The sequence below is a fragment of the Varanus komodoensis genome, unplaced genomic scaffold, assembly GCF_004798865.1.
Source record: "Varanus komodoensis strain SLA01 unplaced genomic scaffold, ASM479886v1 scaffold67, whole genome shotgun sequence".
Taxonomy (NCBI): domain Eukaryota; kingdom Metazoa; phylum Chordata; class Lepidosauria; order Squamata; family Varanidae; genus Varanus; species Varanus komodoensis.
This window is the reverse complement of record NW_025336308.1, coordinates 3,215,430-3,242,181: the sequence shown is the minus strand read 5'-3', so window position 1 is coordinate 3,242,181 and position 26,752 is coordinate 3,215,430. Positions and strand designations below refer to the sequence as shown.

Here is a 26,752-nt window from a genome sequence, read left to right as displayed (position 1 = left end):
AAGGTGGCTGGCAAGGCGCCTTCCAGACCATCCATGGCTTGCTCTAGGTTTCTGGGGTGGTCGGGAAGGTACCCCCACCAGGTTCATAAAGCATAAAATAAAGCAACCTGCAGGCGACACAGATAATTACCGAAATGACGGGGTGCTGTGTGACTATTGTGCAAACCAGGCCACCGGGGGAGCCCTTCCCAAACTCTGCCATTGCCAGGGTTCTCTCTGCTTCAAGCTGCTTAACACTTTCCGTGCAGAGCAAGTGATGGTGGCGGTGGTGGTCCGGAGGGGTCGCACCAGCTATTTCTTTGTTTGCAAATGTGAGTCCAGACGCGTTCCAGGCGCTGGCGTGTCCCTTACTCCTTGGTGCATGGCCAAGCATCAAGGAGTTCCCAGGCTTGATGGTCTTAAGAGTCTTGGAAGGGACAAACAGCACAGCTCTCTTCAGAGTGCAAAAGGTAGGAATATGACTTCTCATCCAGCAACTCCTGCCAGTCAAGAGGCAGAGACTGCAAAAGAGCTAAAAGTTCTCATAGTGATGTATAAAGTGGGTCTGATCACGCTTGTTGATCTTCTGACACGCTTTCTCCACGTTCTTAGTCATTCCTGGGGGGCCACAGCTGAATACGCCAATCTTCTTCACCTGAAACCAACACACCAGAGGATGCAAGGGAGAGCCAAGCACACGGACTCTCCCACCCCACCCGCAAGGCCAGCTCTGCCTCCCGGGTCATTCCCACAAGCCACCAGGACGGTTCTGCACCCCTGCCTTAGAGCCCCCCGCTGCCCTGCGACGCCGCCGGGGCTCCGAGCAATGCACTCCACAGGTGGCAGCACAGGCTGCCCATTGCAAGACTTGGCTTGGGAGCTCGCCGCCTCCTGCCGGGATGGGACCGGGATCGGCGGCAGATCCCAGGTTTGCGGGCAGAGGCCTCAAGCTCAGCCCTTGGCATTTCCAGCTGAAAAGCTGGTGATGGGGAAGCCTCTGCTTGGGTCCTGGAGGGCCACTGCTGGTCCGAGCCAAAGAGGAAGGGCCTGGTGGGCGAAGAGTTTGGGCTGGGATGGGGCCGCTTCCTTCGGTCTCTGCACAAACGCGCACGCAGCTTCTCCAGTCCCACGTAAAACCACAAGCACACCAGCCTCTGCTCTCCAAACACACCGGCTGCTATGATTGTACCGAGGACATGACCGTCCGCCTACCTATCCCTGGCACTGACCTCAGGATGGACCTCCTGCAAGGAGCAGAAGAAGGGGAGGAAGGGTGGCCGTCCGAAGTGGGTGATGGAGCGCAGGCCTGTGAACAAGCTCTGGTTGAGGACCCTCTGGAAGTGCCGCTCACAGATGTACTGGGAAAAGAGAAGGCAGCAGTCCCTTAGTGAGCTCAGGAGGTGTGGACAAGGTTTGAACTGGGAACTTCCTGATTGTGACCCAAGATTAGACATGGATTTACATTTAAATCCAGATTTTAATTTAATTTAATTTCAGTCTAGATTTAAACCTAGGTTTAGAGCCATCCCATTACACTGGCTTTAATACTTGTGCATCATTCCCAGAACCTTTGTCTTCCCTGGGCTGATGAACCAGTTACAAAAATTCAATCTCTTTGTAATTATTTCTGAAGTTTTAAATAAGAGCTGAAAATACAGGGAGGTGCCTGAGAGATCAGAGTCTCTGATCTGATCTGTGCCCCAGGAAAAGTAGGGCGTGGGGCATCAGGGGCTTGAGAACCAGCAAAATCTGAGCTCTTTGAGGTTCTTTGAGCCTTCAACTCCTTGAGCTCTGATCTGATTCATTTTCTCCTCTATTATGTGGCTTTAAAACTTGGTTGTCCAAACGGGGAAGAATGCCTTTCCGTGCACATTTTTAAAGGCATGCCCCCAAATGCACAATTTCCTGCACTGCCTGGAGCATGAAAATGTGCATTTCCACCATATGCGCACTTTTTCTAAAGTGCGCTCTTTTCTCAAACGGCGTTCCCAAGAGCTCAGGATTCTGGGTGCACTGCTCCAAGCTGCGTCCTCCCGTTCACGTTTGGGGCTGAAGCCCAGGGCAGATTCTGTTCAGGGGTGAAGCAGAGCGACGTCTCCGGACAGCCAGGCTGGGGAGCTCACCAGCATAGTTGTGCGCAAGTCAAACTTCTCGGCCAGCTGCGTGATGTAGATGTGGACGGAGACCAGGTCCTGCTGGTCGTTCTCCTCCACCTCACGGATTATGTCTGCCATCCACTCAAACTGCCGCTGCGTCCGGGTCACCCATATGAAATAGATCTGGGGACAAGAAGAAATGGGTGAAATGCCCCACTGATTCCAGTGCATCTGCTCTAAGCATGACTAATACTGGTTTCAAGCCTTTTACCAAACGTTTGGTCAGAGTAACTGATTAAAAACCTTAGCCTTTAAAAACATCGCCATCTTCCAGTCTCCCACCCAAAGTTCCAACAGTTCCAACTGCAATCTGGAGTGGATCTGGAGTGGTTCTACCACCATCAGCCACCGCTGCAGAGTTAGCACCCACTAACCGAGGGGGTTGTCAATTTATTTATGTTGTGAGCTGTCCAGAGACACAAGTAATTGGACGGCATACAAATTTTATAAACAAGCAAGCAAGCAAGCAAGCAAACCGTGGCTGGTAAGGGATTGGGGAATGGCCACTTCACCCTTCTTGCATCCTCACCTTCTTACACAGGATCCGGGAGCCGACGGAGGACTTGAAGACTAGATCCTTGAGGATGGAGGCAAACGGGGTCACGCCGATGCCCCCTCCCACCAGCACCGACACTTCAAACTTGTTCCACTCCTGGTGCCCTTCTCCAAAAGGTCCATCCAGGTAGAGCTGCAAGGAGACAGAGGCGACCGCCCCCCCCGGCTTAGATGGGCTGGATCACGCGGCACCTGACCAGGGAGAGCTGCTCCTGCCGCCCAGGGTGGAGCTCTGCTGCGGAGGCGCTTTGGGGGCCACTCTCCGTGGGTGGGTGGGCTGAAGGTTTGGGGGTGCGGCCAAAGGCAAAAGGGGTGGAACCACGAAACCACTCCCAAAGAGGAGCTCCTTTTAGTCTGACAGACATTTCCTCCTTTCAGAACGGGGGTGGGGGGGGATGCTGCAGCACAGCCAGGGAACCACCAAATGGCCGGTAATGGGGGGGCACCTGGGGAGGCCCAAGAGGGGTCCCCAAGCCTGGTTCTCTCACCCCCACAACAAAGAGCCTTTGCGTATCTGGGGGACGCAATGCAAGCGTTCTTCCTGGGGGCCCCAGTCTTCTACTGAACGCCCTTTCGTGCCGCTGCTTTAGCCAAGCAGATGTGTCCAGACACACAGCGAAAGCCGCCTTTACCTTGGGGTACCTGCCCATTTCTGCGATGCTTTCAGGAGAGTAGAGCTCCCGCAGCCGCGTCGTCCAAGGCCCGGCGGCTCGGATGTGCAGGCTCAGAGCGTCCTCGTGAGGGGCGGAGGTCAGGGTGAAGGGGTGGTACTCGGTGGTCCCTAGGGACAGGCAGGCGATCCGCACCCACTGCCCAGACCTGTAGTCAAAGTCTGGGGGCTTCTGGAACTGGAGGTTGGTGACACCTGAGCCAAAGGAGAGGGGCTGGCTGAGCGGCACACGCCAGGCGCGGACGCGGCAGTGCCCGCGAGAAGGGTGGCTGTGCAGGAGAGAGGAAGCACAGGGAGGAGGAAGGCGAGGGGGGAGGGGATGGAAGCGTGGCGGAGAGGGGGAGTTGCGGGGGGAGGCCGGAAAGTGAGGAAGGAATGGAGAGAGAAAGCTGGACGGAAGGAAGAGGGAGGGAAGGAAGGAAGGAAGGAAGGAAGGAAGGAAGGAAGGAAGGAAGGAAGGAAGGGGAAAGAGGGATGGGGAGAGCAGCGGCAGGGCAGAAAAGGGAAGGCAGAGAAGAAAGGAGGGACAACTGAGAGGATGGGAGGGAGGGAGGGGAGAGAGAGAGGAGGGGAGAGGGAGGAAGGGCAGAAAGACAGGAGGGATGGAAGGAGGGATAAAGGAAGAGAGGGAGGAGAGAGAAAGGAAGGGAAGGGGCCACCGGTGGAGGACAGGCCCGGGGAGGAGGTGCTTCCCGCCAGCAGGTGCTGATCCCGTACCTGAAGGGAGCAGCTCGGCCTTTATCACGCTGATTTCCACTTTCTTCCTGCTCAGGCTGATGAGCTTGTCCGCTACATAGAAGAGGGCCGGGACGATGAAATGGATGTAGAAGCGGGGCTGCTGGATCAAGCCGAAGCTGCCATGGATGATGACCTGGAGGGCACATAAGCCAAGGCCTCAGCCAGGCTAACCTGAGCGAAAAAGAAACCGCTCCCTCCGTGGCTGGGCTGACGTGGCCGGACGACCCCCCCCCCCCACCACCTTTGGTCTTTGCATCAGCTGCAAGTGTCTGTCGCAGGAACCCCATGCGATGCGAGCTCAGTTGCGCCCTGGCACAAGGAGGAGAGGAGAGGAGAGGAGAGGAGAGGAGAGGAGAGGAGAGGAGAGGCAGAGCTTCCAAGCCTCTTACCAAGATATAGAGGACCACATAAAGGTGGTGGGTGATCCAAAATCCCTGGAAGCTAATGCGCCGGAAATAGTGAGTTGCGAAGACGTAAATGATGGCAAGGACGACCAAGAGCAGCACCCCCGTCATGCCTGCGAATGACAGAGGGGGGTAAGTCTCAGCACACGGCGAGGAGCAGGGCCCTCGGGGGGGGTCTTGCTCCTCCCCGCACCCCCGACAGCCGGCATCTGGCCTTACCGGGGACTGTCTCGAAAAACCACCAGTAATACTTGGGAGGAATCTGGGACCTGAAAAGAAAGCAGACACACAAAAGAGGGGTGAATTGGAAATTCTCGACGGAACTAAGCCACTTAGAAGAGAGCGATGCAGAGTGAATTGCTCACTGTGGACTTGTGGCAACAGGTGTATTGGCTGTTTTCACCCAGCCCCACAAAGCTCTAGGACCCTGCCCTGGTGCACACCCCTAACCCTAATATAGGGGTCAAGTTCCACTGCAAAGAGTGCGATTTTGAAAAAGCCTTCCTTGAGTAGCTTTTTCTGCACAGCTCATCCTTTCTGCCCACTCTAAACACATTCCAGCCATCAGAACCATGCCAGGACACCTCGTTTTCCTAACCCTAACCCTACCCTGGGGCACACCCCCAACCCTGATTTAGGGTAAAGCCCCATTGAAAAGAGGGTGATTTTGAAAAAGCCTTCCTTGAGTAGCTTTTTCTGCCCAGCTCATCCTTTCTGCCCATTCTAAACACATTCCAGCCATAAGAATCGTGCCCGGACACCTCGTTTTCCTAACCCTAACCCTACCCTGGTGCACCCCCCTAACCCTAATATAGGGGTAAAGCTCCACTGAAAAGGGGGTGATTTTGAAAAAGCCTTCCTTGAGTAGCTTTTTCTGCCCCGCTCATCCTTTCTGCCCACTCTAAACACATTCCAGCCATCAGAATCATGCCAGGAGACCTCGTTTTCCTAACCCTAACACTACCCTGGGGCACACCCCCAACCCTGATTTAGAGTAAAGCTCCATTGAAAAGTGGGTGATTTTGAAAAAGCCTTCCTTGAGTAGCTTTTTCTGCCCAGCTCATCCTTTCGGCCCATTCGAAACACATTCCAGCCATCAGAATCGTGCCAGGACACCCCGTTTTCCTAACCCTAACCCTACCCTGGTGCACATCCCTAACCCTAATTTAGGGGTAAAGCTCCACTGAAAAGAGGGTGATTTTGAAAAAGCCTTCCTTGAGTAGCTTTTTCTGCCCAGCTCATCCTTTCTGCCCACTCTAAACACATTCCAGCCATCAGAATCATGCCAGGACACCTCGTTTTCCTAACCCTAACCCTACCCTGGTGCACATCCCTAACCCTAATATAGGGGTAAAGTTCCACTGAAAAGAGGGTGATTTTGAAAAAGCCTTCCTTGAGTAGATTTTCTGCCCAGCTCATCCTTTTTGCCCGCTCTAAACACATTCCAGCCATCAGAATCATGCCAGGACACCTCGTTTTCCTAACCCAACCCTACCCTGGTGCACTCCCCTAACCCTAATATAGGGGTAAAGCTCCATGAAAAGAGGGTGATTTTGAAAAAGCCTTCCTTGAGTAGCTCTTTCTGCCCAGCTCATCCTTTCTGCCCATTCTAAACACATTCCAGGCATAAGAATCGTGCCAGGACACCTCGTTTTCCTAACCCTAATCCTACCCTGGTGCACATCCCTAACCCTAATATAGGGGTAAAGCTCCACTGAAAAGAGGGTGATTTTGAAAAAGCCTTCCTTGAGTAGCTTTTTCTGCCCAGGTCATCCTTTCGGCCCATTCTAAACACATCCCACCCATCAGAATCGTGCCAGGACACCTCGTTTTCCTAACCCTAACCCTACCCTGGTGCACTTCCCAAACCCTAACATAGGGGTAAAGCTCCACTGAAAAGAGGGTGATTTTGAAAAACCCTTCCTTGAGTAGCTCTTTCTGCCCAGCTCATCCTTTCTGCCCATTCTAAACACGTTCCAGCCATCAGAAACCTGCCAGGACACCTCGTTTTCCTAACCCTAACCCTACCCTGGTGCACATCCCTAACCCTAATATGGGGGTACAGCTCCACTGAAAAGAGGGTGATTTTGAAAAACCCTTCCTTGAGTAGCTCTTTCTGCCCAGCTCATCCTTTCTGCCCATTCTAAACACGTTCCAGCCATCAGAAACCTGCCAGGACACCTCGTTTTCCTAACCCTAACCCTACCCTGGTGCACATCCCTAACCCTAATATGGGGGTACAGCTCCACTGAAAAGAGGGTGATTTTGAAAAAGCCTTCCTTGAGTATCTTTTTCTGCCCAGCTCATCCTTTCTGCCCATTCTAAACACATTCCAGCCATCAGAATCATGCCAGGACACCCCGTTTTCCTAACCCTAACCCTACCCTGGTGCACACCCTAACCCTAATATAGGGGCAAAGCTCCATTGAAAAGAGGGTGATTTTGAAAAAGCCTTTCTTGAGTAGGTTGTTCTGCCCAGCTCAGCATTTCTGCCCATTCAGAACACATTCCAAGTATCAAAACCCTGCCAGGACGCCTCCTTTTTCTAACCCGTACTCAGTGATGGTGAACATTTTAGAGACCGAGTGCCCAAACTGCAGCCCAAAACCCACTTATTTATCGCAAAGTGCCAACACTGCAATAAAACCTGAACACTGAGGTTTTAGTTTCGATAAAACAACTCCCAGCCAGCACTTACCCATCATCGAAGAAAATGCTGGAGAAGACGCAGGCGAGGATGCTGAGCGGGGTGATGGAGAAGATGTAGACATTCACGACATGGCCCAAGGTATGCAGCACTGTGGGATGCAAAGACATGGGAACAAATGCCGGCACGCAGACCAGCAGTGCTCCTCAGGAGCAACAGACGAGCCACCTTCTGTCCAAGAAGCCATGGCAGCTCGCCGGCGCTGAAGTAGAGGCATGCGCTGCGCAGGTGCGCCGAGCCTACCTGAGAAAATCAAGGCTGCGGTGGCGATCCAACGGTGGAAGTCCACGGCGGAGTCGAAGGGGATGTAGCGGTTGAAAAAGGTTTCCCGCAGGAACGTGATGAGGTTCCGGCACATAGTGAGCAGGATGAAGGAGTACATGAAGGAGATGCTGGCCCCCGCCCCGCGGGAGATGATGATGCCGACGAAGGTCGTGTCTGCGATTCCCGAGGGCGGCGAGGCAAAGCCATAATCTAGGGTCGGAGCAGAGCGGGTTGGCAGCCGGAAGGACGGGGCGTGTTGCGTGCTTCCCTCTCGCCTCTTTGCCATGCTCCGGCGCCACACAAGCCCAGCCCAACTCCCCCAGGAACACGCACTGCCACGCAAGACAACGGCAAATGTCCCCAGAGGCGCTGTGAGGGCACAGAGGCGCACGGGCACATCTGGAGGGGTTTTCCTCTGAGCCGGTGGGGTGGGATTGGGACCATCCTGGGGGCGTTCAGCCTCTGGCTTTACTGCAAAGGAGACCAAACTGGGCCTGCACATCCACTGGACTGCAGCTCCCGTCTTCCTGAACCCTCGGCCTTCCTAGCTGGGGATGATGGCAAACGGGAGCTTTACAACAGTCTGAGGAAAGGGCAGCCCAGCCCAGGCTGGCAGCCTCCAGATATTTTCGACCTCTCTTCCCATCAGCCCCGCAGCAGCACGGCCAAGAGCCAGCATGGCGGGTGCCGTTGTCCAGAACGCCAGGAGGACGCCAGCCAGGGAAGCTTTCTGGCCTGCCACATGGTCCCCACCTGTTTTTCTGCAGCAGCGTTGGAGCAAAAAGCTTTGACCAGCCCCTACAGGTCCGAGTCACTATGCGGCCACTATAAAAGCAGGTCCGGGAAGTTTAGAATCAAACTTCCCTTGTTAACCATTAATAAGCTCTACTTGCAGCAGCGGAAGGCTCTGGCTTTTAGTCGGGCGTTAGTTGGTGCTGCAAGCAGATACATACGTGGCCTCCTGAGCCGTGGCTGCCACCTGCCACCTCTCCTGGAGACAGGCACGCCTCCGTCCCCATTGTGTGAGGATGTGGAGCTCCGGCCCAAGGTGGTCAGGCCTGGTCTCGGGCCCAGCGGCTCTTTCGGTGGACCTAAGTAGACCGGGAACTCACAGTAAGCTCTCTCCACAAAGACCCCGACTGTGATGGCCGAGAAAATGACCACACAGATGATGTGGCGCCGATAATTCTCGATGAAGCGCTTGAATTGCTGGATCCTCTGGTGGACTTTGCTCCGCTGGTACCTCTCTCTCCGGGCTTCCGTGTACAGATGCGGTTGAAGGAAGGATGGTCTGTGATGGGGAATGGTCCAGACGAGCGTTTAAAAGAGGGGAGAAAGGGGGGAAGACAGGGATCAGAGTTATCACAGGCCGAGAGCCAAAACATCCGTAGCAGTAAAATTCAATTCACCAGTGCCTGAATCTTCCCTGCATATAAATAGCCGAATAATGTGGGAGACAAACCGGACTTTCCCTGTGGGAGAAAATTTCAGAGCTTAGGAGCCAACACTGACCCCATGTGCCCCAGAAGTATCTCCACTTGGAGGGCGGCCCATCAGCTTCACACAATTCAAAACCCTGGAAAATCAGGGGATGGTGGCAAGGGAAAATGTTTGATCCAACTATTCTTCCAAAGAACTCGAGCACATGCAGCTTTTCGGGATCTGTGCCTGGCCCCTTGGTCCAAGGAAAGCCTTACCCTGTGTTCTTCTGGCTTTCAGTGCAGAGATGATGTGAACGTGATGTTCATATGCATGGGAAACGCATTAAGCACTTACTTCTTTCCTAGCCTCTTGCGCAGGTCTGACCCTGGGCTTTCTCCAGATGGTATAGGCCCACCCAGAATTGGGGGCACTTCCCGGTTAAGGAACAAGCTGTAAGGGAACAGATAATCACTCTCCAGAGAAGGAGGGGATCCACAACACCACTAGGAAATAATGCGCTTGACCTGGGCCTTTGGTTCCACCACTTTTTCAAGAAGGTGTCAACCCATCGCAGGTGAGAAAGAATTGGATTTTGCACAGTCCACGTCCTCATGAGAGGAACAAAGCTGGTCTGCTCTGCTCCCTCCACGTGAGCAGAAACTCCTTTTCATGACGCTGCTGGGCATTTGAGGTTAGCTGAACCCCTGGGAGGGTGGCATGCAAGGGGAGCGGCTTACTTGTTTTCTCTGTCCTTGCTTATGAAGGAGACACGGTTGTTATCGCTTTGCTTGAATTGGTTCGAAACTCCTTTGGGAGACAGAAAAGAAAAATCACGTCTACTGTCACCACCAAGAGCTTGGGATTGGCGAAGGAAAGGGGCTCTCTTCTTGGACTGGCTTCTCTGAGCCGAGGTCCACCATTCCCGAATCCTGTTCCCCTCGGCAGTCTTGGAAAAGGTAGGCAGAAGCTGAAGTCCCCAGCCTGCTTCCGCACCCGTCTTTCCCAGCCTGGCCATCCCCTCGTGCGAGCACACGGCCCTCCGGCGCCCTGCCCGGCCTCTGCGGCGGTCCCACTGACCTCTCACGCACAGCTGGGTGCAACGGAGCTCGTTGTCGTGGTCCCGCAGCATGTAGTGGAAGTCCTCCCAGGTGAGCTCCTCCTTATCTTGGAAGCCCGACTCCTTGAACAAGGAGTCGATGACCTTCTCCGTCTGGTCCCGCGAGAGGCAGTTGTTGGAGATCTCGATGAAGGACCTGGAGCACAGGAGAGGAGGATGAGCCGAGCAGGCAGGGTGGGCGCCAGCCGCTGCCACAAGCCCAAGGGCCACGTGTGGCGAGGCAGCCTGGAGACCTGATGCCTGCTTTGCGCCTCCTCGAACTAGGAAGCCACAGGCCAGAGGTCCTTGAAAACAGGCGTGCTGAAGCCCAGGCCCCGGTTCTCTCTCTGACCACCGTGGCTTCCCACGTGGTCACACCCTTCCTCTGGCCCACTGCCTTCTGGCCGCCGATTGCTGGTTGGCTTCCCAGTTTTGTGCAGTGCCACCACTCCTGTTCTCCAAGGGTCAAAGGCCTCCTCCCACCGTCTTAGCTACTGTTAGGAATAACATTCAGCTAAAGGGATGGTGAAGAAAACAAAGATCTGGCTTGAAACCAGAAGCAACAAAACGGACGACAACCTTCCGCTGACAAAGCAGCTTGATGTCGCCCTGCTGCACTTATGCCAGAGACTGGGAAGTTCTCCAGAAGTGCCAGCAACCTCCACCAAGCAATCTGGCCCAGAAGCTGCAGGGAGACTGTCCCATGGCTAAAGCCACAGGAGATACCTCAGCATCCTGAAGAATTCTTCTTTGGAAAGGAAGCCATTCCCGTCTATGTCATACATTGCAAACATCAGTTTGGACTTCTCCTGGGGAGATCCTGGACAAGGGACAGGAAAGGGCAACCCACACATTCTTATTTTGTTCTGGTATTAAATTTTTGGCCTCTTTTCTAGTGCTGAATTTAGGCCTCCAGATTTTGATCTCTCCCTCCCCTGAGTGCTTAGCAGTCAGCAGTATGAATATTTTACCTTTCATAAAGACCACCAGGATGTCCAGAAACTCCCGGAAGGAGAGATACCCATTGCCGTCTTTGTCCGCAAGCGAGAACATGGAGTCCACGAATACGGACTGCGGCTTGAGGCTCAGCGCCTCTGCGAATTCCTGCCTGCTCAGCTCGCACTTCAGGGCTTCCTTGGCCTTCTGGGAAGTCTCCAAGCTGAGCTCTCCGGCATCTAATTTGTCAATGTTGAGAACCTGGAAAGGGAAGGCCAGGTTAGGCTCCAGGAAGCGCAGCCCTGAGCCTGGAGCTGGGCGATCGAAACACACCTGAGACAACTCCCTCCCTCCCTCCCTCTCTCTGCCCTCCCCTGCCAATATTAGCTCAAACATAATTGAGAGCCAGTGTGGTGTCATGGTTAAGAGCGTGGGACTGGGACTCAGGCGACCTGGGTTCGAGTCCCCGCTCAGCCATGGAGCCAGCTGGGTGACTCTGGGCCAATCACAGACTCTCAGCCCAACCCACCTCACAGGGTTGTTGTTGTGGGGATAAGATGGAGGAGCAGAATGATGTAAGCTGCCTTGAGCCCTTTGTAGGAAAAAGGCAGGCTATACATCCAAAAAAAACAAAAAAACAAAACCATACTTCTCAAGGTGTCTTCGCTCTGTGTCGCAACAGCTCAGAACTTCTACGGAATTATCCAAATGTTACGTAACCCACCAACTTGGTATTAGACACAAGAAAAAGCAAGGAAGTTCCAACAAATAAAAGCAACCACTCCTCGCAACGGGAGAATGAGGAAGGAGGAGGAGGAGGATGACCCGGAAGTGCAGGTGTCTATTTATGTCATGTTTTTGCAGGCAGACCACAGTCTTTCCACCCCTTCTTGCTTGTTGAGGCCATTTTGCAATATCAGAGAGGAAACAGGGTGGGGACCCCCCAGCCCATGGGCCACAGTTGCGGCTATAAAGGATTGTTCAGCCTATTTTTTCCTGTCCCATCCCATCCCGTCCTGTCCCTCCCTGTCCTTTTTACGTTGTGTCTTTCTAGCTCATCGGCCTGTGGGAAGCTCCTATCTTGTGGAACTTCTCTGGGATAAAGATGCTTTTAATAACAACGCTCGTGATTATCCCTGCACAAGGAAGCGCCTTCCGTACCTGAGCAAAGGAGTGCCTGAAGAAAGTCTCCAGGATGTCCTTCCTCTGCTGCTTGGTCACCGCCTTCTTCAGCAGCTGCTGCTCGCTCATCTCGGACACGTGGAGGGACAACCCGTAGTTTCCCAGGTAGGCCGTCAGTTGCCGGAGGAAGTCCTTGCGCTCCCCCTCCCCGTGGAACTGCAGCACCTGGAGAGGCGGCAAGGTGGTGATGCCCTCAGGTGGGGCAGCCCGCATGAGCCCGAGGCCTTCCCTCCCTCCCTCCCTCCCTCCCTCCCCGTGCAGCCCCTCGTTCGCCCTGTGCCCCAAGCCAGCAACACAGGTGGGACAGGCTGCAAGAGCAGCGTGGTGCTTCTGTGCAAGGGTGCAGCCAGCCAGGCCCTCTCCCCGGCGCTCCACTCCGCTCCTGCCCCCGTGCTCGGCAGCCAGCCAGTCTTCGGTGCCCCCTGGGAATGCTTGTCCGTCACCGAGCGATTTGGGAATTTCTCCTCGCTTGGATCCTGCCTGCTTTTTGTACTTCTGCAAACCCTGAGGCTCTCCCGAGCTTGCCGATTCTTTCTCCTTGTGCACGGATAGCGTCATTTTGACAACACAAAGACCCATACAGAAAAAGCGAGTTTGCCATTCAGATATAGGATTGCTGCTAATACTCATAAAGAGTGTTTGAAAATGGGCACTGGTTTCGGTGCGCAGACCCTGACCTGAAGGTTTGCTCCTGTATCTCGCGAGGCTCGGGCCTTGCAGCCGGTGCGCTAACAGCGAGGTCTGCGTGACTCCCCGACTGCTCCAAGTGTCCACGCCGCTCCCTGCCTGCCCAGGCAGAGCTGAGCGGGACTACCAAGGACAGCGCGTTCTGTGGACTCATTCACAGAGTTGCCAAGTTAGAGGCAGTTTTGCAGCACATAACAACACTGGCAGCAGCGGACCACCTGGTCCCATCCGAGCCATTTCAGGGCCATGTCTAGAAGCCCCTGCATTTGGAGGTCAGGGAGCGGAGCCCAGGCAGGGAGCGCCCCTCCTGTTAGCCCTGAGCAGGACGTCAACATGTCCAGTCTGTGACTGAGTGAATCGGCACGCCACACCACGTACCACGTCGTACTCTTTGGGGATCTTCAGCAGCAAGGTCTTGCTGCCCTTGTTGTTGGACAGGAGGGTCTCCACGCGCTCGTGGCTCTTCAGGGTGATGCTTCGGAGGACGGCCAGCTTGCTGTCCAGCACTTTGATCACCTTGTCTTCGAGCAGCTGAAGGTAGACGGGGGAGCTGGCCGTCTTGGGGTCCAGCCATTCAAAGGCTGGGGAAAAAGAGACAAGTCAGCTGAGTAGAAGCTGAGAACTGAGAATGGGGTCACCAGGCTTTGAATCCTGAACAGCTTGTGCCACAGAAAGTCCACCTGGAGGCACAGAAGAACCTGCCCTCAACCGCAGCGGGGAAGAAAACACACCAGACTGGAGTCAGGCTTTGGGCAGGCTGTCCGGCCGGCACATTCGATGTGCCAATCCTGGATTCTTTAGGCAAATGGGTGGGTAGCTGGGCATGGGATCACGGCTTTGCTTAGGGAGGTAAACATTGCCTTTTGTTAATGGGAAATAGACCGCAAAGGGGAAAATATATAGACGGTTGATGGGGAAACCACATGATCGTTTTAGAATAGCAAACTATTGCCACCAGGTGTGTTTCTGGTATCTTATTAACCAGAAACCAGAAAGTGTTTTGTTTAGCTTCTTTCTGGGCAGATGAATAGGCCCTCTGGGGTTAATCCTTTAGTTTTTTACTTGTCTCTTCTTAGGTACCTCTCACTTGTCCACCTTTTCCCGAGGCCTATTTAAGGTGGGCTGTCCCTGAGACCACAAATGTCTGGCAGCCAGCTGTCAAAATTTCAATGCTTTTTCCAAAGGTTGTTTTGATGCGGCGACCCATATTTTTTTTGACAGCGGCAAAGCAAGGACATGGGGAAGCACATCATAATTTTGACTGTTTATAGAACAAGATTCTCCAAGCAATTTGCATCTCCTGATGCTTGCCTTGCCCGCGGCATTTGGCGTGGGGGGCAGATAGTTTGGGGTGTGCCTCACCTTCGATTCCCTCTGCAGAAACTACTGTTTGGTCACTCTGGTTTTGCTTCTTCTTCAGCTTGTTGAAAGATCTCCTCCGGAAAGCAGCGACAATCCAGGCGACGAACAAGCTCACTGCAGAGACACCAACGAGACCATTCTAGACGGCAGGTGGAGGCACAGCAGCCAGGGTCGTCCGGCAGAAGTCGGCCTTGCTGGGCACCCGCCGAGGCTTGCAAGCGGCCTGCTGCCGAGCCCAGAACTCCTCGCCTTTCTATTTCTCCTCCTCGCCTGTCCATCTCTGCCCCCCGAGAGGCAAAAGGTGAAAAAACTAAGATGGGGCTGCATCCCTCGGAGGTGAGACGGGGGGGGGGGATGCTGATACCTGCACATGCAAACTAGCACATGCACATTTCATGCAGGTGGGTGCTTCTCTCTCTGCTCTTCCGGCTGTGCCTGGGCAGCCTCCTGACCCCCCTGAGGACCTTCCTGGGCTTTCCACCTCTCACTGGCACAGGGCAGCATTGGCAAAAGGGGGGGGGGGTCAGCCCAGGCAAGCTGAAGGGGGGGTGGGCAGACTCAGCACAGCCGAGTCTCTCCTGGAATGAATACCTGGCATTTTAATGCATCCACAGGGGAAAGTGTGGAATTGTACGCTACAGCAGTATCGTCTGTTTGTGAAAAAAAGTACAGCCACATATGTAAACAGACTTTAGAAATTAACATGCTGGTCTTTCCCAGTACGGTCCTTTCCAGATGGTTTGGACATAAGTCCCATCAGCCCCAGCCAGGATGATTGATGGTCAGGCTTGCTGATGGGACATGCTTCTCTCTCCCAAGTCTCACGATTGAGAGCCAGTTCTCACTGGTCGGGTGCAGACCAAATGCTAGTATGAGCCAGCCCGGGCACCGGATCCCTGAGGACGGCAGCTTCACGCTCTGGCGCATGAGCTCATGGGAGACGCCTAAGCGCAGGCTGGGGCAGCGATCTGGCCCCGCGAGGGCGCGAGCCGAGCCCAAGCGCTCCTTGGGATGCCGGGGACCCGAGGCTGGCGGAGGCTCACCGAGGGGCAGGCAGCAGAGCGCTGTGATGAGGATCCCGAATCCGGCCGCGCTTCCTTGGAAGTAGTCCAGGACGAAGGGCGGCGTGCAGGGTGGCAGCTGCTGAGCGGTCACCTGCTCCGGCTGGGGACACAGGCCGTCTGGGAGGGGAGGCAAGAGGCGGCGGCAGGTCAGCACAGCGTGGCCCTTTGCGCCCCCTCCCCCGGGGCGGTTCCTCAGAAGCGGCCGCGAGCCGGCGAAGACGCTGGTTGCGAGGGGCACCCCGGCCCAGCGCCCCTCAGCAATGGCCTCGCTCGGGGTCTGCGCTGAACGAAGCTCGCTCAGATGCCGTTCTTTGCAAGAACAGGCAGGCAGTCTCTGTAGCAGACAGATCGACCGTTTCGTTTCAGGGGATCGGTATTTACGGGCTTGAGTGAATGCTGGTATGTTGCAGGTCCGGAATTTACTCCGTGCTACAAGGATGGGCCCAGGAGGTTTTGCCATTCGGGGCCTGAATCAATAAAACCCCTCGCACACCAAGGCGGAAGGGATGGCACAGAATTGACCCCAGTGCCGACAGCACAGGCAGCCCAAGAAAGAACGGCCAGCGGGGAAGCGGCCTGGGGCCCTCTTTGTCCTGGACTTGCATTCAAAGCCGGCTGGAAGCCATTGGAATGGTCCATTCCATACTGGGATCAGCTTAATTTCTCCATAGTGTTTAACTTAATATCATATGCATTGGTCCCTGTCATATACTTATCAACTTTATGGCTTTGTATTTTAGTTTTCAAGTATTGTTTTGAAATTTACCGCTGTTCCTTTGCTACATTGCGAGCCACCCTGGGTACAAGTTTGGGGGAAAGCAGCAGGGGGAAAAATAGATGGGGAGAGGAAGAGGAGGAAGGCAGGTCTCCCCATGATGCCAATAGAGCAAAGGGGACGGAGTGGCTCCTTCCAGGTGCTGCAAAGCTTTGTGTTCAGACTTCAGGGCACTTGTCAAGAGCCCAGACTGGCCCACTCACCCTCTCCCCAGAGAAACACACGGGCTTGGATCTGGCTTGGCTTCGCGGAGGTCACGGCCACCAGGACGTCCTGGAATGTGGTGTTTCGAATGGCTGCAATCTCTTCAGCAGTGAATAAACTAAGGGCAAGAAGTCAGCAAAGGGGCTCAGTGGAACCTCAGCTCTGATGGGCCAGTCTGGCCATGTCAGGCTCTCCCAGGTTCTCATTTTTCCCCAGACTTACACTGAGCATATTCACAGTGTTTAGTTCAGTGGAGCCCAAACCTTGAGAATTAAATTTGGTTGTTCCAACCCTGGAGAATTTCCCCAGTATTAATTCTGCTTCATCCCCCCATTCCAGGAAAAGCACTGTGGAAATTCACACGATTGTTGTGAAGGTTTTTCTGAATACATGCATGTTTGTGCAGTTTTATCTAATGCACATTTTTTCAAAAACTGGTCCTCGCAGAACATGTTTTAATGTGATTTCCACAAACACACGCATGTTTACGAGAGAAACCCATCCTTGCATCCGTTGGACGGCCGGCCCTTTTGGTCCTGTGCCGTCTACCGTGACCGGCATCCGCCTCCCAGGGACTCAAGCAGAGAAGAGTTGTCCGCACTGCTCACCACTGGGTCCTTCGCAGGGGCCAAGGGCCTTCCAGGGCCGGGCCAGGTTCAACCGGGCAGACACAACTTTGCAGGTGTCTCAATGGCGGCCCTTTTCGTGGATACCCCAGAAGGCGAGGGCTGGGAGAGTTTCGGATACTCGGAGCCAGTGGGGAGAAATCCCAGCCCGGCTGCTGCCCCGCAGGCCACACACTTCTGAACGCTACCGAGAAGTGGATGGTCTCCCTACCCGTTCTTGATGTTCTCAAACCAGAACCGGTCTCCATCCCGTAGGCGGAGGAACTGGTCCTCAATGATGGCATGGAAGAGCGTCCTGTTCTCTTCCAACATGGCCCCAGGCAGCAGCTCCAGGTTGTCGGTGTTGCCGTACAGCCCTGCGATTTCCTCGAGAAGCTAGGGGCAAAAAGTAGGATGAGCTGGTCCCTCAGCCGTGCTGGGCTGCTGGGTTGATTCAAGAGGGAAGCAGGGCTGCTCATTTCCTGTTCTGGGTCCTGCCCTGAGTCACCCACCCCAGCCAGAGATGAACCGCTTTGTGGCTTTTGAGAATGCACGTCTGCCCGAGCCCTTCGTGCGGAGGTGAGCGAGCCCTGGACCTGCGATTTGCTTCACGGACGCAGGCCCTGCCTATCAGCGGCTGCAAGCCGCGTCCCTGAACCAGAGACTGACACCCATGGCTGAGGACCTTGGGCAGAGGAGGCCTGCGCCCATCCTGCCTGAGCGATCCCACGGGCAGCTGGCTTGCTGCCTGATGTGCACCGAGTGATGGGCTAGGTGGACCTAGCTGCTGCTGCTTTTCTTCTGCCTGGCTCCTGCTTCCCTCCCCACCTGCTCTGGAAGTGGGCTCACCGTTTGGTTCTGGTGCTGGATATCCAGCCATTTGCGGGCTGGGAGGAGTCTGAAGAACTCCCTGGCTTTATTGTAGGTAGATAATCCAAGGTCCCGGCCGCGCTGAATCCAGTTGGCCACAAAGTCCATGCGGGAGTACTTCACCGTCCCATACCAGTAATCTAGAGAGCAAAACACGCACCCTCAAAGGGGCTCCTGCAGCAGAGCAAAAGGTGTGGCGCAGCCAGGTGTGTCCATGGCGGGGCACAGGTGCATTCCGGCCTCTCGCACCTGAGAAGGAGCCTCGTCCAGGGAGGACCAGCTGGAGGAGCAGGCGGCCACATCCAAGAGGGACCTGCTAGGCCAAAGCATCTCCGAAGGAGAGCCCGTGCTTTCTTGTCGGGTGATCAGTTACAGATTGTTCCTGGGTCTGTTAGTGTGGCTGCATTCAGACAGCACGATAACCCATGTTTCAACAACAGCCCGTGAATGTGGGTGATCAGACTGCCTGAGCCAGCCGTGGCCCGCTAGCCCCGCAACATCACCCCATACCTCTCAGATCTTCAACCACAATGTTGTCTTCTCGCTCAGCGATTTGGGAGCTCATTCCTAGCAGCAGATCATCAATATCTTTTGCTGTTTTGAGATTTGAATTCTGGCCAGGACAGAAAAACAATGGGGAAACAAGGAGCAACATAAAGCAGGGGTGCAAAACGTCTGGAGTGCTCCCGCCATGACGTGCCTGCCATGTGCACGTCCAGCCTGTCCTTGGACACCCCCCCAGTGGGGCCTCAACCTCCTCCCCAGGAACCCTGCTGAAGAGGCCACCCAGGTCCAGCGCGGGACCGTGGCTGCCTGGGCAATGCTGGGAGCCGCAGGACTTCTGGCCGGTGTCTCACCGTGCCCGAACCTCCCTGAGTTAGCCCTGCGGAAGCGAGCCCCCTCACCTCTCGGTTCCAGTAGCTGTTGCACAGCCGGAGTGCCGTGGAGTGGCTGCCATTGGCGCTCGTCACGTTCCGGAAGTTGCAGTCTGGGGTCCTGCGAGGAAAGCGGCACAAAGGGGATGAGCAGGAGGCCCACCGGCTGCCAACCGCCCCATCCAGCGCCCCCCCCCCCGTGGCCCACCCGGCCCAGCGTCTCTGCCGCGCATGAGACACTCACCGCATGTAGACCCCGGCAGGGACCATGCTGCCCAGGAAGAGGGCCGACGTCACCAAAAACTCAGGGGAGATCCGGGCATCCACGTGCTGCTTGTAACCTGCCGGGCAGAAGCGGCTCAGGGGGTGGCAGAGGGGCGAGAGAGCATTCTGCGCCCGCTTTCCCACAGCCAGGAGCCAACAGACGCGATGTCTGAAGAGGGCCATGCACTTGGTCAAAGAGAGGCTGCATTTTATCGGGCAAAGGACATGGAACCCCGCAACACAGTTTGGCATACGAAAGCCTCGTCCCAAAGAAGAGGGAAAGAGAGAGAGGGCACCCGCGCTCCCCACGAGGGGAGAGGGCGGAAAATTCTCAGCCTGACCAAGGAAACCACAAGCCGAGCCGAGCCAAACAACCCAAAGACACACACGACCAAAACGAAAAGCAAAAGATGCGAAAGAAGGTGAACGTGGGTCGGCTCCAGGCCTTTGCAGTCCCGTCTTGTGGCTCCTTCAGTAGGATCTTTCCAGCCCTGGTGAAGGTTTCCATTCCCCAGTAATTTTAGTCTTTCAGTGACTGTTATTTTAAAGCCTACACTATATTTCCAATCTTTGCACTATATTTTCAACTGCTTTGCACTTGATTTTCATTTTAGAGGAGGATTATTACTTTAAATCAGTTGACAAACAGAGTGATCTATGACATTTTTAAAAAGGCTGTTCTGTGAACTTTTAGACCGGTGATAACGGCACAGTGAGACCCAGGATTTTACAGCTTTGAACCATGCCTTAAAAGGGAAATAAAAACTAATCTCAACGATTTATTTATTGATTTAATCCTAAAAGACCAGGACAGTAAAAACATAGAAAGCAAAATATAACACAAATAAAAGCAGAAAACATTTAAAGAAAAGGTGCAATGGACTAAGAACAAAACAAAATGATACTCGGAAAGGCCTGGGAGAACAATCGTGCTTTTTCCTTGCAACGAATGAGGCCAGTGGGGAAGGGCAGCGAGAGCCGAAGGGCCTTTTGACCCTTGCCCAAAGCCCCGGGGGGCTCGGTGCAAAGGCACCTTGATGGAGAGCACAGGCCTGTGGCTGGTGGGGGCTGCGGGGGGGGGGGAGGTGAACGCAGCAATCAGGTCGCTGGAACGCCTCTACAAGGAAAGGCTCCTGCGTGAAGCACAGTTCGCTGCATGGATGCGCAAGGGAAGATGCGGCGCACTGTTGCTCCAGAATCCGGCCATGCCTCCCCGCAGGTCTCCATCCTTCCGGCCGCCGGGGCCGCCTCCCCGCCTCCCCCAAAGGGCTTCCCACCCGAGCACAGGCAGCCTGCTGCTCACCTCCGTAGGGCGCCGTGCTCTCCTTCCCCAGGAAGGCCGGCAGCCATTCATACAGCGTGATGCTCTGGGAAAGCAAAGAGGCGGCTGTGAAGCAGAGCACCCTCCGCCTGTCCTGCCCAGGTGTCCATGACCCAGTGGCCTCTGGACGCCTGGGGTGGCAGCCCCCATCTCCTCCGTGCCGCCTGGGAGGGCGGGAGTGGCAGTCCAACCCCTCCATGAGGCAGCTGGTTTCGGGGGGCTGGGCTGGACCCAGCTCTCCCATGCTGAGCGAGCGCTGCCCCTCCACCTGCTCCTTCAGGGGCGGCAGGGACGGGAGCGGGCCTGTGTGGCTCAGGCCCCCCGACACAGCCATGCTCTCCCCCAGAAGAGAGCTCGGGCTCTGGCCGGCCCTTCAGGCAGAAGGTGGGGAAGCGGAGCGAGTGCACGGTCGGTCAGGAGCTGCCTCCCTTCTGCCTGCTTCTGGGCCAGGGTTCAGGGCTGCTTGGTGGGGGAAGCAACCTGGCCCAGGGCACCTGGAGCCCGGCTTCTCCCCTGCCGAGGTGCCCAGGACCGGAGGGCAGCCCCCAGTCGCTGCACATGGAGCTGCGGCCCAGCGGGAGTCCGCCGGGAGCAAGGTCTTCCGTGAGCCCCGCTCCTGCAGCCGAGGACCCACCACGGCCGAGGAGTCGCTCCTCCCGCCTCAGGCCCCTCACCTGGTAAGCGGCGACCACCCGCTTGCGTGCATGTTGGAAGAGATCCTCGTCGGACCAGGCTGGGTTCTGCCTGGCAAGCTCCCTCGCCCAGTGGTTGTGGTAGCGGAACCACACAATGCCTGTGGCTTGCAGAAACAGGTTTGCGTTTCCCTTGGCGTTTCCGAACTCTAGGGAAAGAGAGGAGTGCAAGAGGGCTGTGAGAAGACTCGGAAGGCAGGCCTGGCCCGGCCCGGCCTGGCCGGATGCACAGGAGAGACGGAGCGATGCCCAACTCTTTTGGGTGGCGGGTGCACTGGGGCTTTGCCACGGGTTCCTCACAAAAGGGCTGCAGGGAGCGGGTGGGGCTCGCCAGAATATGGTCCCCTTTTATCCAGCGTAGCTTACTAGTAAACAGAAATGAATTCCCAAACGTGCCTCTGACAGCTTTATCAGAGGACAGGCCTCCAAAATAGGGGCCTTTCTCTATGATGTAGGACACCCGGACACTCTGCTGTGCCTGCCTGCACTTTGGGGTGGCCTTGTTTGGACAGCCAAGCACTTTGGAGCACACTGAGAACTTCCGCAACTAGCATTTTGGGCAGAAAACGGGCCGGAGGTCCTGGAACGGCGCAGCCTGGAAGGCCACCATCTCCCCTACCCCACTGCTTGACTCCGGCTGAGAGAGGCCCTGCACCCTGAAGCTTTGCTTACCCAGGATTCCTTCTGGTCCGCCCTGTTGTGCAGATGGATCCAGCACCTTCCACATTAAGCTGCCCGCTTTGGTCTGCTTCGGGAAGCCGGGATCTTCTCCCGAGCGCAGCATCCCTTGCGAGAAACTCCGCAGAGAATCGCTCCAGGAGTGGCTCGGGCCATAGATGGCGCTGCCGTCAAGCCACCCCGTCACCCCGTTCACCTGCCGAAAGGGAGCGGAGGGGCAGCGGGTGAGCCCGTCCCTTCGCAGCCTCTGAACGGGTGGAACTGGGGGCACGCCTTGGCTGAGGGTTTTGCGGGTGGCGATTCGCTTTATTCGGGGTTTGCCCCTCAGGTTCTTGGGCCAGATCTGTCCCTCCAAGGTTTCCGCGATGGCCATGCCCACCCGCCCACCTCCACGGGTCTGGGGCTTCCCATCTCTTGCATGTTCCCCCTGCCGAGAGGCTGCAGCACCGCCGCTAAAGCTCCCTTCCTGGCAGCGAAAGCTTCCGCTGGCCTCTGCTTGCTTTTGCGGAAATGTCCGACCCCACACTTCTGCCCCGGGCCCTCGCTGCCACTGGAAGGCGGCCAGGAAGAACTTCTCCGAAGTGACACCCGTCCCGCCCTCGGGCCGAAAGAGGCGCATGAACTTCCTCCTCTGCCCACGGCGAGGACACTTCGGCGCAGGCCCTTCGCCTTGTCCCCGGTGAGATGCGGCTCCTACCTCGACCCGGGGATTGTTGGGGCTCTGCCCCGTTCCCGGAGCCCACTGTGCCCGCTGGAAGGGCAGGACGACATCGCCGGAGCCCTCGGGGTCAAAGACGGGGTCTCCTTGCGGGATAGCCAAGTTCAGGAATTCGGCGGGGCAGCCAGCTGTGTCGGCCTCCACGATCTCGCCAAGGATGTGAAAACCTGCCAAAGGCCAGGGCGGGAGACCCGCCGGAGGGTGGATTACCGGTGGGCCTCTGGAAGAGACACCGACCCGCACAGTGGCGCGCGCTGCTTCCCCAGGCGTTGGACCCCGTGCAGGGGAGCTCCGCTCTGGGTGCTTCAGGTGTGCTGGTTCAGACATGAATTGGCCTGGGCTGGGGAGAGGACCTTCCGTGCTTCCCGAACTTCCTGGAGCAGTTCAAGGCGCCGCAGATGCCTTCCCATGGGTGGCTGTGAAGGGGCGGCATGCTTAGGGACGGGGGAAGCACTTTTGGAAGTGTGTGTCGATCGGGGATGGGCCAGCGGTCCGACGCGCGGCAGGGACCACGGAGAGGGAAGAGGACGCGGGGCGGCCGGGTTGTGGATCGCGCTGCGGAGAAGCGGAATGGGGGCTGGGTGAGCTGGGGGCCGTCTTTGACTGAAGCTGCCCTGGGCTGCTCCGCAATCCAGTTTGCTTCTCTTCCTGCTCCCTTACTAGAAAGGATCTGAGGACTTCTGAGAAATTCGGAGCCTCTTTCAACACACCTGAAGGGATTAAGCTCCACACCTGAGGCAGCAGCCCTGGGATGGAGAAATACCCAGCAGCCTTCAGGGTGCATTGGGGTTGCTTAACTTATACTGGAAAATGCAAGGCATGCCTGGACAGAGGCACTGAAGCGGCCGGGTCATTCTGAGGGCTGAAGCAGAAGCCTGTGAGAGGGGCAGGCGGAGGTGTGGCTGAGAACTGCAACCCAAGAAGCCAGCAGCCCCTCGACGGGACCCTGTAAGCCAAGCCAGGGGAAGCGGGGAAGGGGGGAAATGCCTGAGCGAACGTCTCAGCATCCCGTGACCTAACATGCGTGCGCATATTCCCACCGGCACGCCGTCACTCTGTGCCGCAACCACACCACCAAATTTCACACTCAGCAAGAATCAGGTGGATCACTCCGTGAATGCATTGGCATGCGTCAGACTGGAGCCACTGGGTGTCCGTGTGTCCTGCTTTATACAGGGGTCTTCTCTTGGAACGGCTGCCAGAGAAAGTCCTCTGTTTGAAAGGAGCCTCTGTCTGGAAGACCACCCAGCCCAAATCCAGTTGAAGGAACAAAAGCTCTAAGAAAGGAGAACAGGGGGCTTTTGTTTCCGTGCCAATTGTAACCGTTTCTTCAACCTGCATCTCTGCTCACACGCAAGATCTCTTGGACGTCACAAGTCCCGTGGAGAACCAGGATAGGACTATCTGTTGTCTGTGTTTATACTGGGTATTTTTAGAAAAGGTGCTTACATTTTCGAGAGACATGCCACCAAGTGGCCAAAGAAATGGGGAGGGCAGAGGAAGAGAGGAAGCAAAAATCCTTTATCCTGTTACATCATGGTGTTGCGTCAAGAACAGGCCGAGTGGCTGCCCTACAAGAGGGACTTCTAGAAGGCGAGAAGGAGCCGAAGGTAGCCAGGTACAGCTAGGTGGAACAGGTGTGGCGAGAGGGAGGCATGCCCACTGGTGCAGCCAGCTTACCAAAGAAGACACCCAGCACGGTCCTGTTGCCCTGGGAAGGCAGTCCCGAGGCCCCGCGGGCCACCACGTCGCTGAGTCTCCGCGCACTGGGGACACGTGGCTCCTGGAGGGCCTGGTACACGCCATCCGCGTAGTTAGCATGGAGCAGCCGGGACAGAAACGATCCTGGTGGAAAGACATGAACAGGCCTGCTTGACCCAACTCATCCGCTGCACTGGAACACATGTTTCCTTCCTGTAGGAGGCACTTACATCCACCGAATCCTAGAATAGCAGAGCTGGAAGGGGCCTTGAAGGCCATCGGGTCCAGCCCTGCTGTTGCAGGACACCGAGCCACACCACCCCACTCAGGTGGCCGTCCACTTTCGCCTCGAATGCCTCCAGTGTGGGGGAGCCCCCCACCCCTCCAGGCAGCCGGTTCCTCTGTCGTGTTGCTCTGACAGTGAGGAAGCTTTTCCTGATGTCCAGCCCGAATCTGGGTTGTCACAACCTGAGTTGATTATTCCATGTCCTGCACTCCGGCAGCAGTGAAAAGCGATCTTGACCTTCAGTATGGGTGACCTAAGGTGGCCGTGTGCCTCCCGTTACAGAAGGCAGTCCTCCAGCCTATTTGAAGGCATTTTCTCATTTGACTTCCCTCCAAAGTCAAGGAACCCCAAGGAGTGTCAAGGACAGGTCCTTTGCCTCCTGCTAAAGTCTCTGCGTTGGGACTGGAGGTAGCGACCCTATTTATGCAAGAAAGACACCAGTGGGCCAGTCTTGCCAGCCCATGGTAGTGCCCGACTTTGGTAAACAAGGCAAGCTGGTACCTGGCCCATGGGGCAGGGGCTCAGCCTTCCCATTCAGACCAGTCCTGGCCACATCCTTTACTGGAGCAGGCTCTTTGACCAGATGGTAAGGCATGCTAAGTCAGGATCAGATCCTACGTCTCCTTGGGGGCCTTGCGGAGGAGCTCAGATTCATCCTTCCAAGAAGCTAGGAGAGTGAGGCGGTCTTGAAGGCGCCTGTCCACATTTAGCACCCAGACGGGAATAGAATTATATTATAGCTCTGTTTAAATCAGGTTGTGGGACCTGGACCACCTTCTGTTTCTGAAAAACTCTGGAGCTGCATGACAGAGGAGGCTGGGCCTGGAGGCCCAAAATACCAGCCCACCGTAGCTTGAAGCCCTTCCTGCCAGTAACGAAGCTTTGGAGAGTCAAGCCAACTTTTTGAAAGAGGAGGAAAAACTTCACCAAAGCTGGTTCTGCAGCGGAAAGGGGCTGAGCCCGAGAGCAGAGCGAATAGCCTTCTGGGGAACACAGGACAGCTGGACTGGGGCCTCTGGAGCGCTGGATTCGGCCCCCTGGACTAAGGTCCCACACCTTCAGTTTGATCACCTTTAGCTTTTTCTAATGTTGCATCCTTTTCCGTGTGCAGGACGTGGGAAGCCACGCCCCATTTCGCCGCCTTTTGCAAAGCCCAGAGGGTGGGGAGACCGAGGCGCTTGCAGCGGGGCTGCCGGCGGAAGCCCTGCTTGGGTTGCTCACCTGCGGAGTTGTGCCGGTGATGCATGAGGTTGTTGTACCAGCCGTCATAGCGCGGGATTTCCCAGTTGATATGCACCTGGGCACCTGAGGAGAGGGAGGGGAGAGGGCGTGAGGAGAGGTGGGCAGCGATGCGATGCGGCAGCCTGCGCAGGAAGGCGAGCCGCTTCCCTCTGGGGTGGGGGCCACGTGGGAAGAAGCGGCTTCAAGCGCATCTGTGTGGAACAGGCGCCTCGCAGTGGCCGCCGAGTGCAGAGAAGCCCCTCGCCTAGGAGGGCTCAGGCCGGGGTTCAAGCATGCACGGAATTAACAGAGCGGACCCTGACTCCTGTCCTTTGCTGCGGGGTAAGTCCCTGGGCCCCCGCCAGGGCCAGGACCCCCACGCACGAGCAGGACGGGGAGTCCAGCCTCCCAACCCAGATGCGTTTGCTCCCCAAATTCCCCCCAGTGATGTCAGTGCAGCTGGTACGTCTTTAGCTCCTACACCGGAGGTAAATTTCACTGGGGGGGGGGTCAGCTGGGGGAGGAAGGTTTCTCCTCCCTACCTGTAAATGGTCAAAATCCGGATCAGGTTCCCGTGTGTTTAGGCAGACCATTATTATTTTCAACAGGACTGGCTGCACTCGATGCATTCGGCATCCCATGCGATTTATCTTTTAGTTACGCGATTTATCCTTTAGTTACTGAAGTGGTGCTGCTCATGGCCAAGATACTGATAGTTCAAGAGGGGGAGGACACCTTTTCCCTTCTGTGCACCACCAGATGGAAGAGCTGGCCACACCGCCCATGTCTGAGGGCATGAAAATACTAAGACTTATGCTAATAATAAAGCATTTCGTAGGGAACAGGTCCTGATGCGAACCGTACAAGACGCCAGTTCTGGTTGAGTCTGCTCAAGCGTCTCCGTGCCTCCCCAAGACTTGGCTTGAAGAGGGGGTGGCCTCTTTTGCCAGCAGACTGGAGCGCGTCCCCTGCAAGGCGGGGTTGCAACATCTGAGGCGTTGTGTTAGATAAAAGGTGTGGGGAGGCGCACGGTGGAGGTGTGTCTAATCGCTCCTGTGTAGAGAGACTGCAGGAGCTGCCTCGTAATGCTGGATCCCGAAGGTGTCATCCCAGGAAGCCGGCTGGTGGGATGCTAGGACAGAGATGAGGAACGGCTTCTTCACACGGCACACCTGGAGCGTCTTCCACGGGCCGTGGCGGCAGCCGCCATGTGAGGAAGTTTCGGATCAGATGGGGGTGAGACGAAGCTTTGAGGATGAAGCTGCAAGCGCACCGGGGCGGCAGCTGGAAGCTTTCTCCTGGGTCAGGGGCAGGATCCAT

General features: G+C 56.1%; 1 protein-coding gene across 1 annotated transcript; it reads right to left on the bottom strand.

Annotated features, from left to right (window-relative positions):
* LOC123033744 (dual oxidase 2-like) lies at window positions 1–26,752 on the bottom strand. The gene is made up of 33 exons (XM_044450501.1): window positions 26,605–26,752; window positions 25,433–25,516; window positions 23,905–24,069; window positions 22,204–22,391; window positions 21,501–21,702; window positions 20,811–20,977; window positions 20,119–20,182; window positions 18,796–18,892; window positions 18,582–18,672; window positions 18,187–18,289; window positions 17,635–17,816; window positions 17,039–17,202; window positions 16,201–16,319; window positions 15,202–15,339; window positions 14,159–14,272; window positions 13,175–13,377; window positions 12,089–12,274; window positions 10,963–11,188; window positions 10,718–10,811; window positions 9,969–10,148; window positions 9,813–9,832; window positions 9,633–9,702; window positions 8,586–8,764; window positions 7,453–7,683; window positions 7,201–7,300; window positions 4,722–4,771; window positions 4,488–4,615; window positions 4,078–4,231; window positions 3,323–3,555; window positions 2,665–2,823; window positions 2,103–2,258; window positions 1,209–1,337; window positions 1–634 (listed from the first exon to the last, which is right to left on the bottom strand). The coding sequence occupies exons 1-33, from the start codon at window positions 26,750–26,752 to the stop codon at window positions 512–514; spliced, it is 4,647 nt and encodes a 1,548-aa protein (XP_044306436.1). The 3' UTR covers window positions 1–511.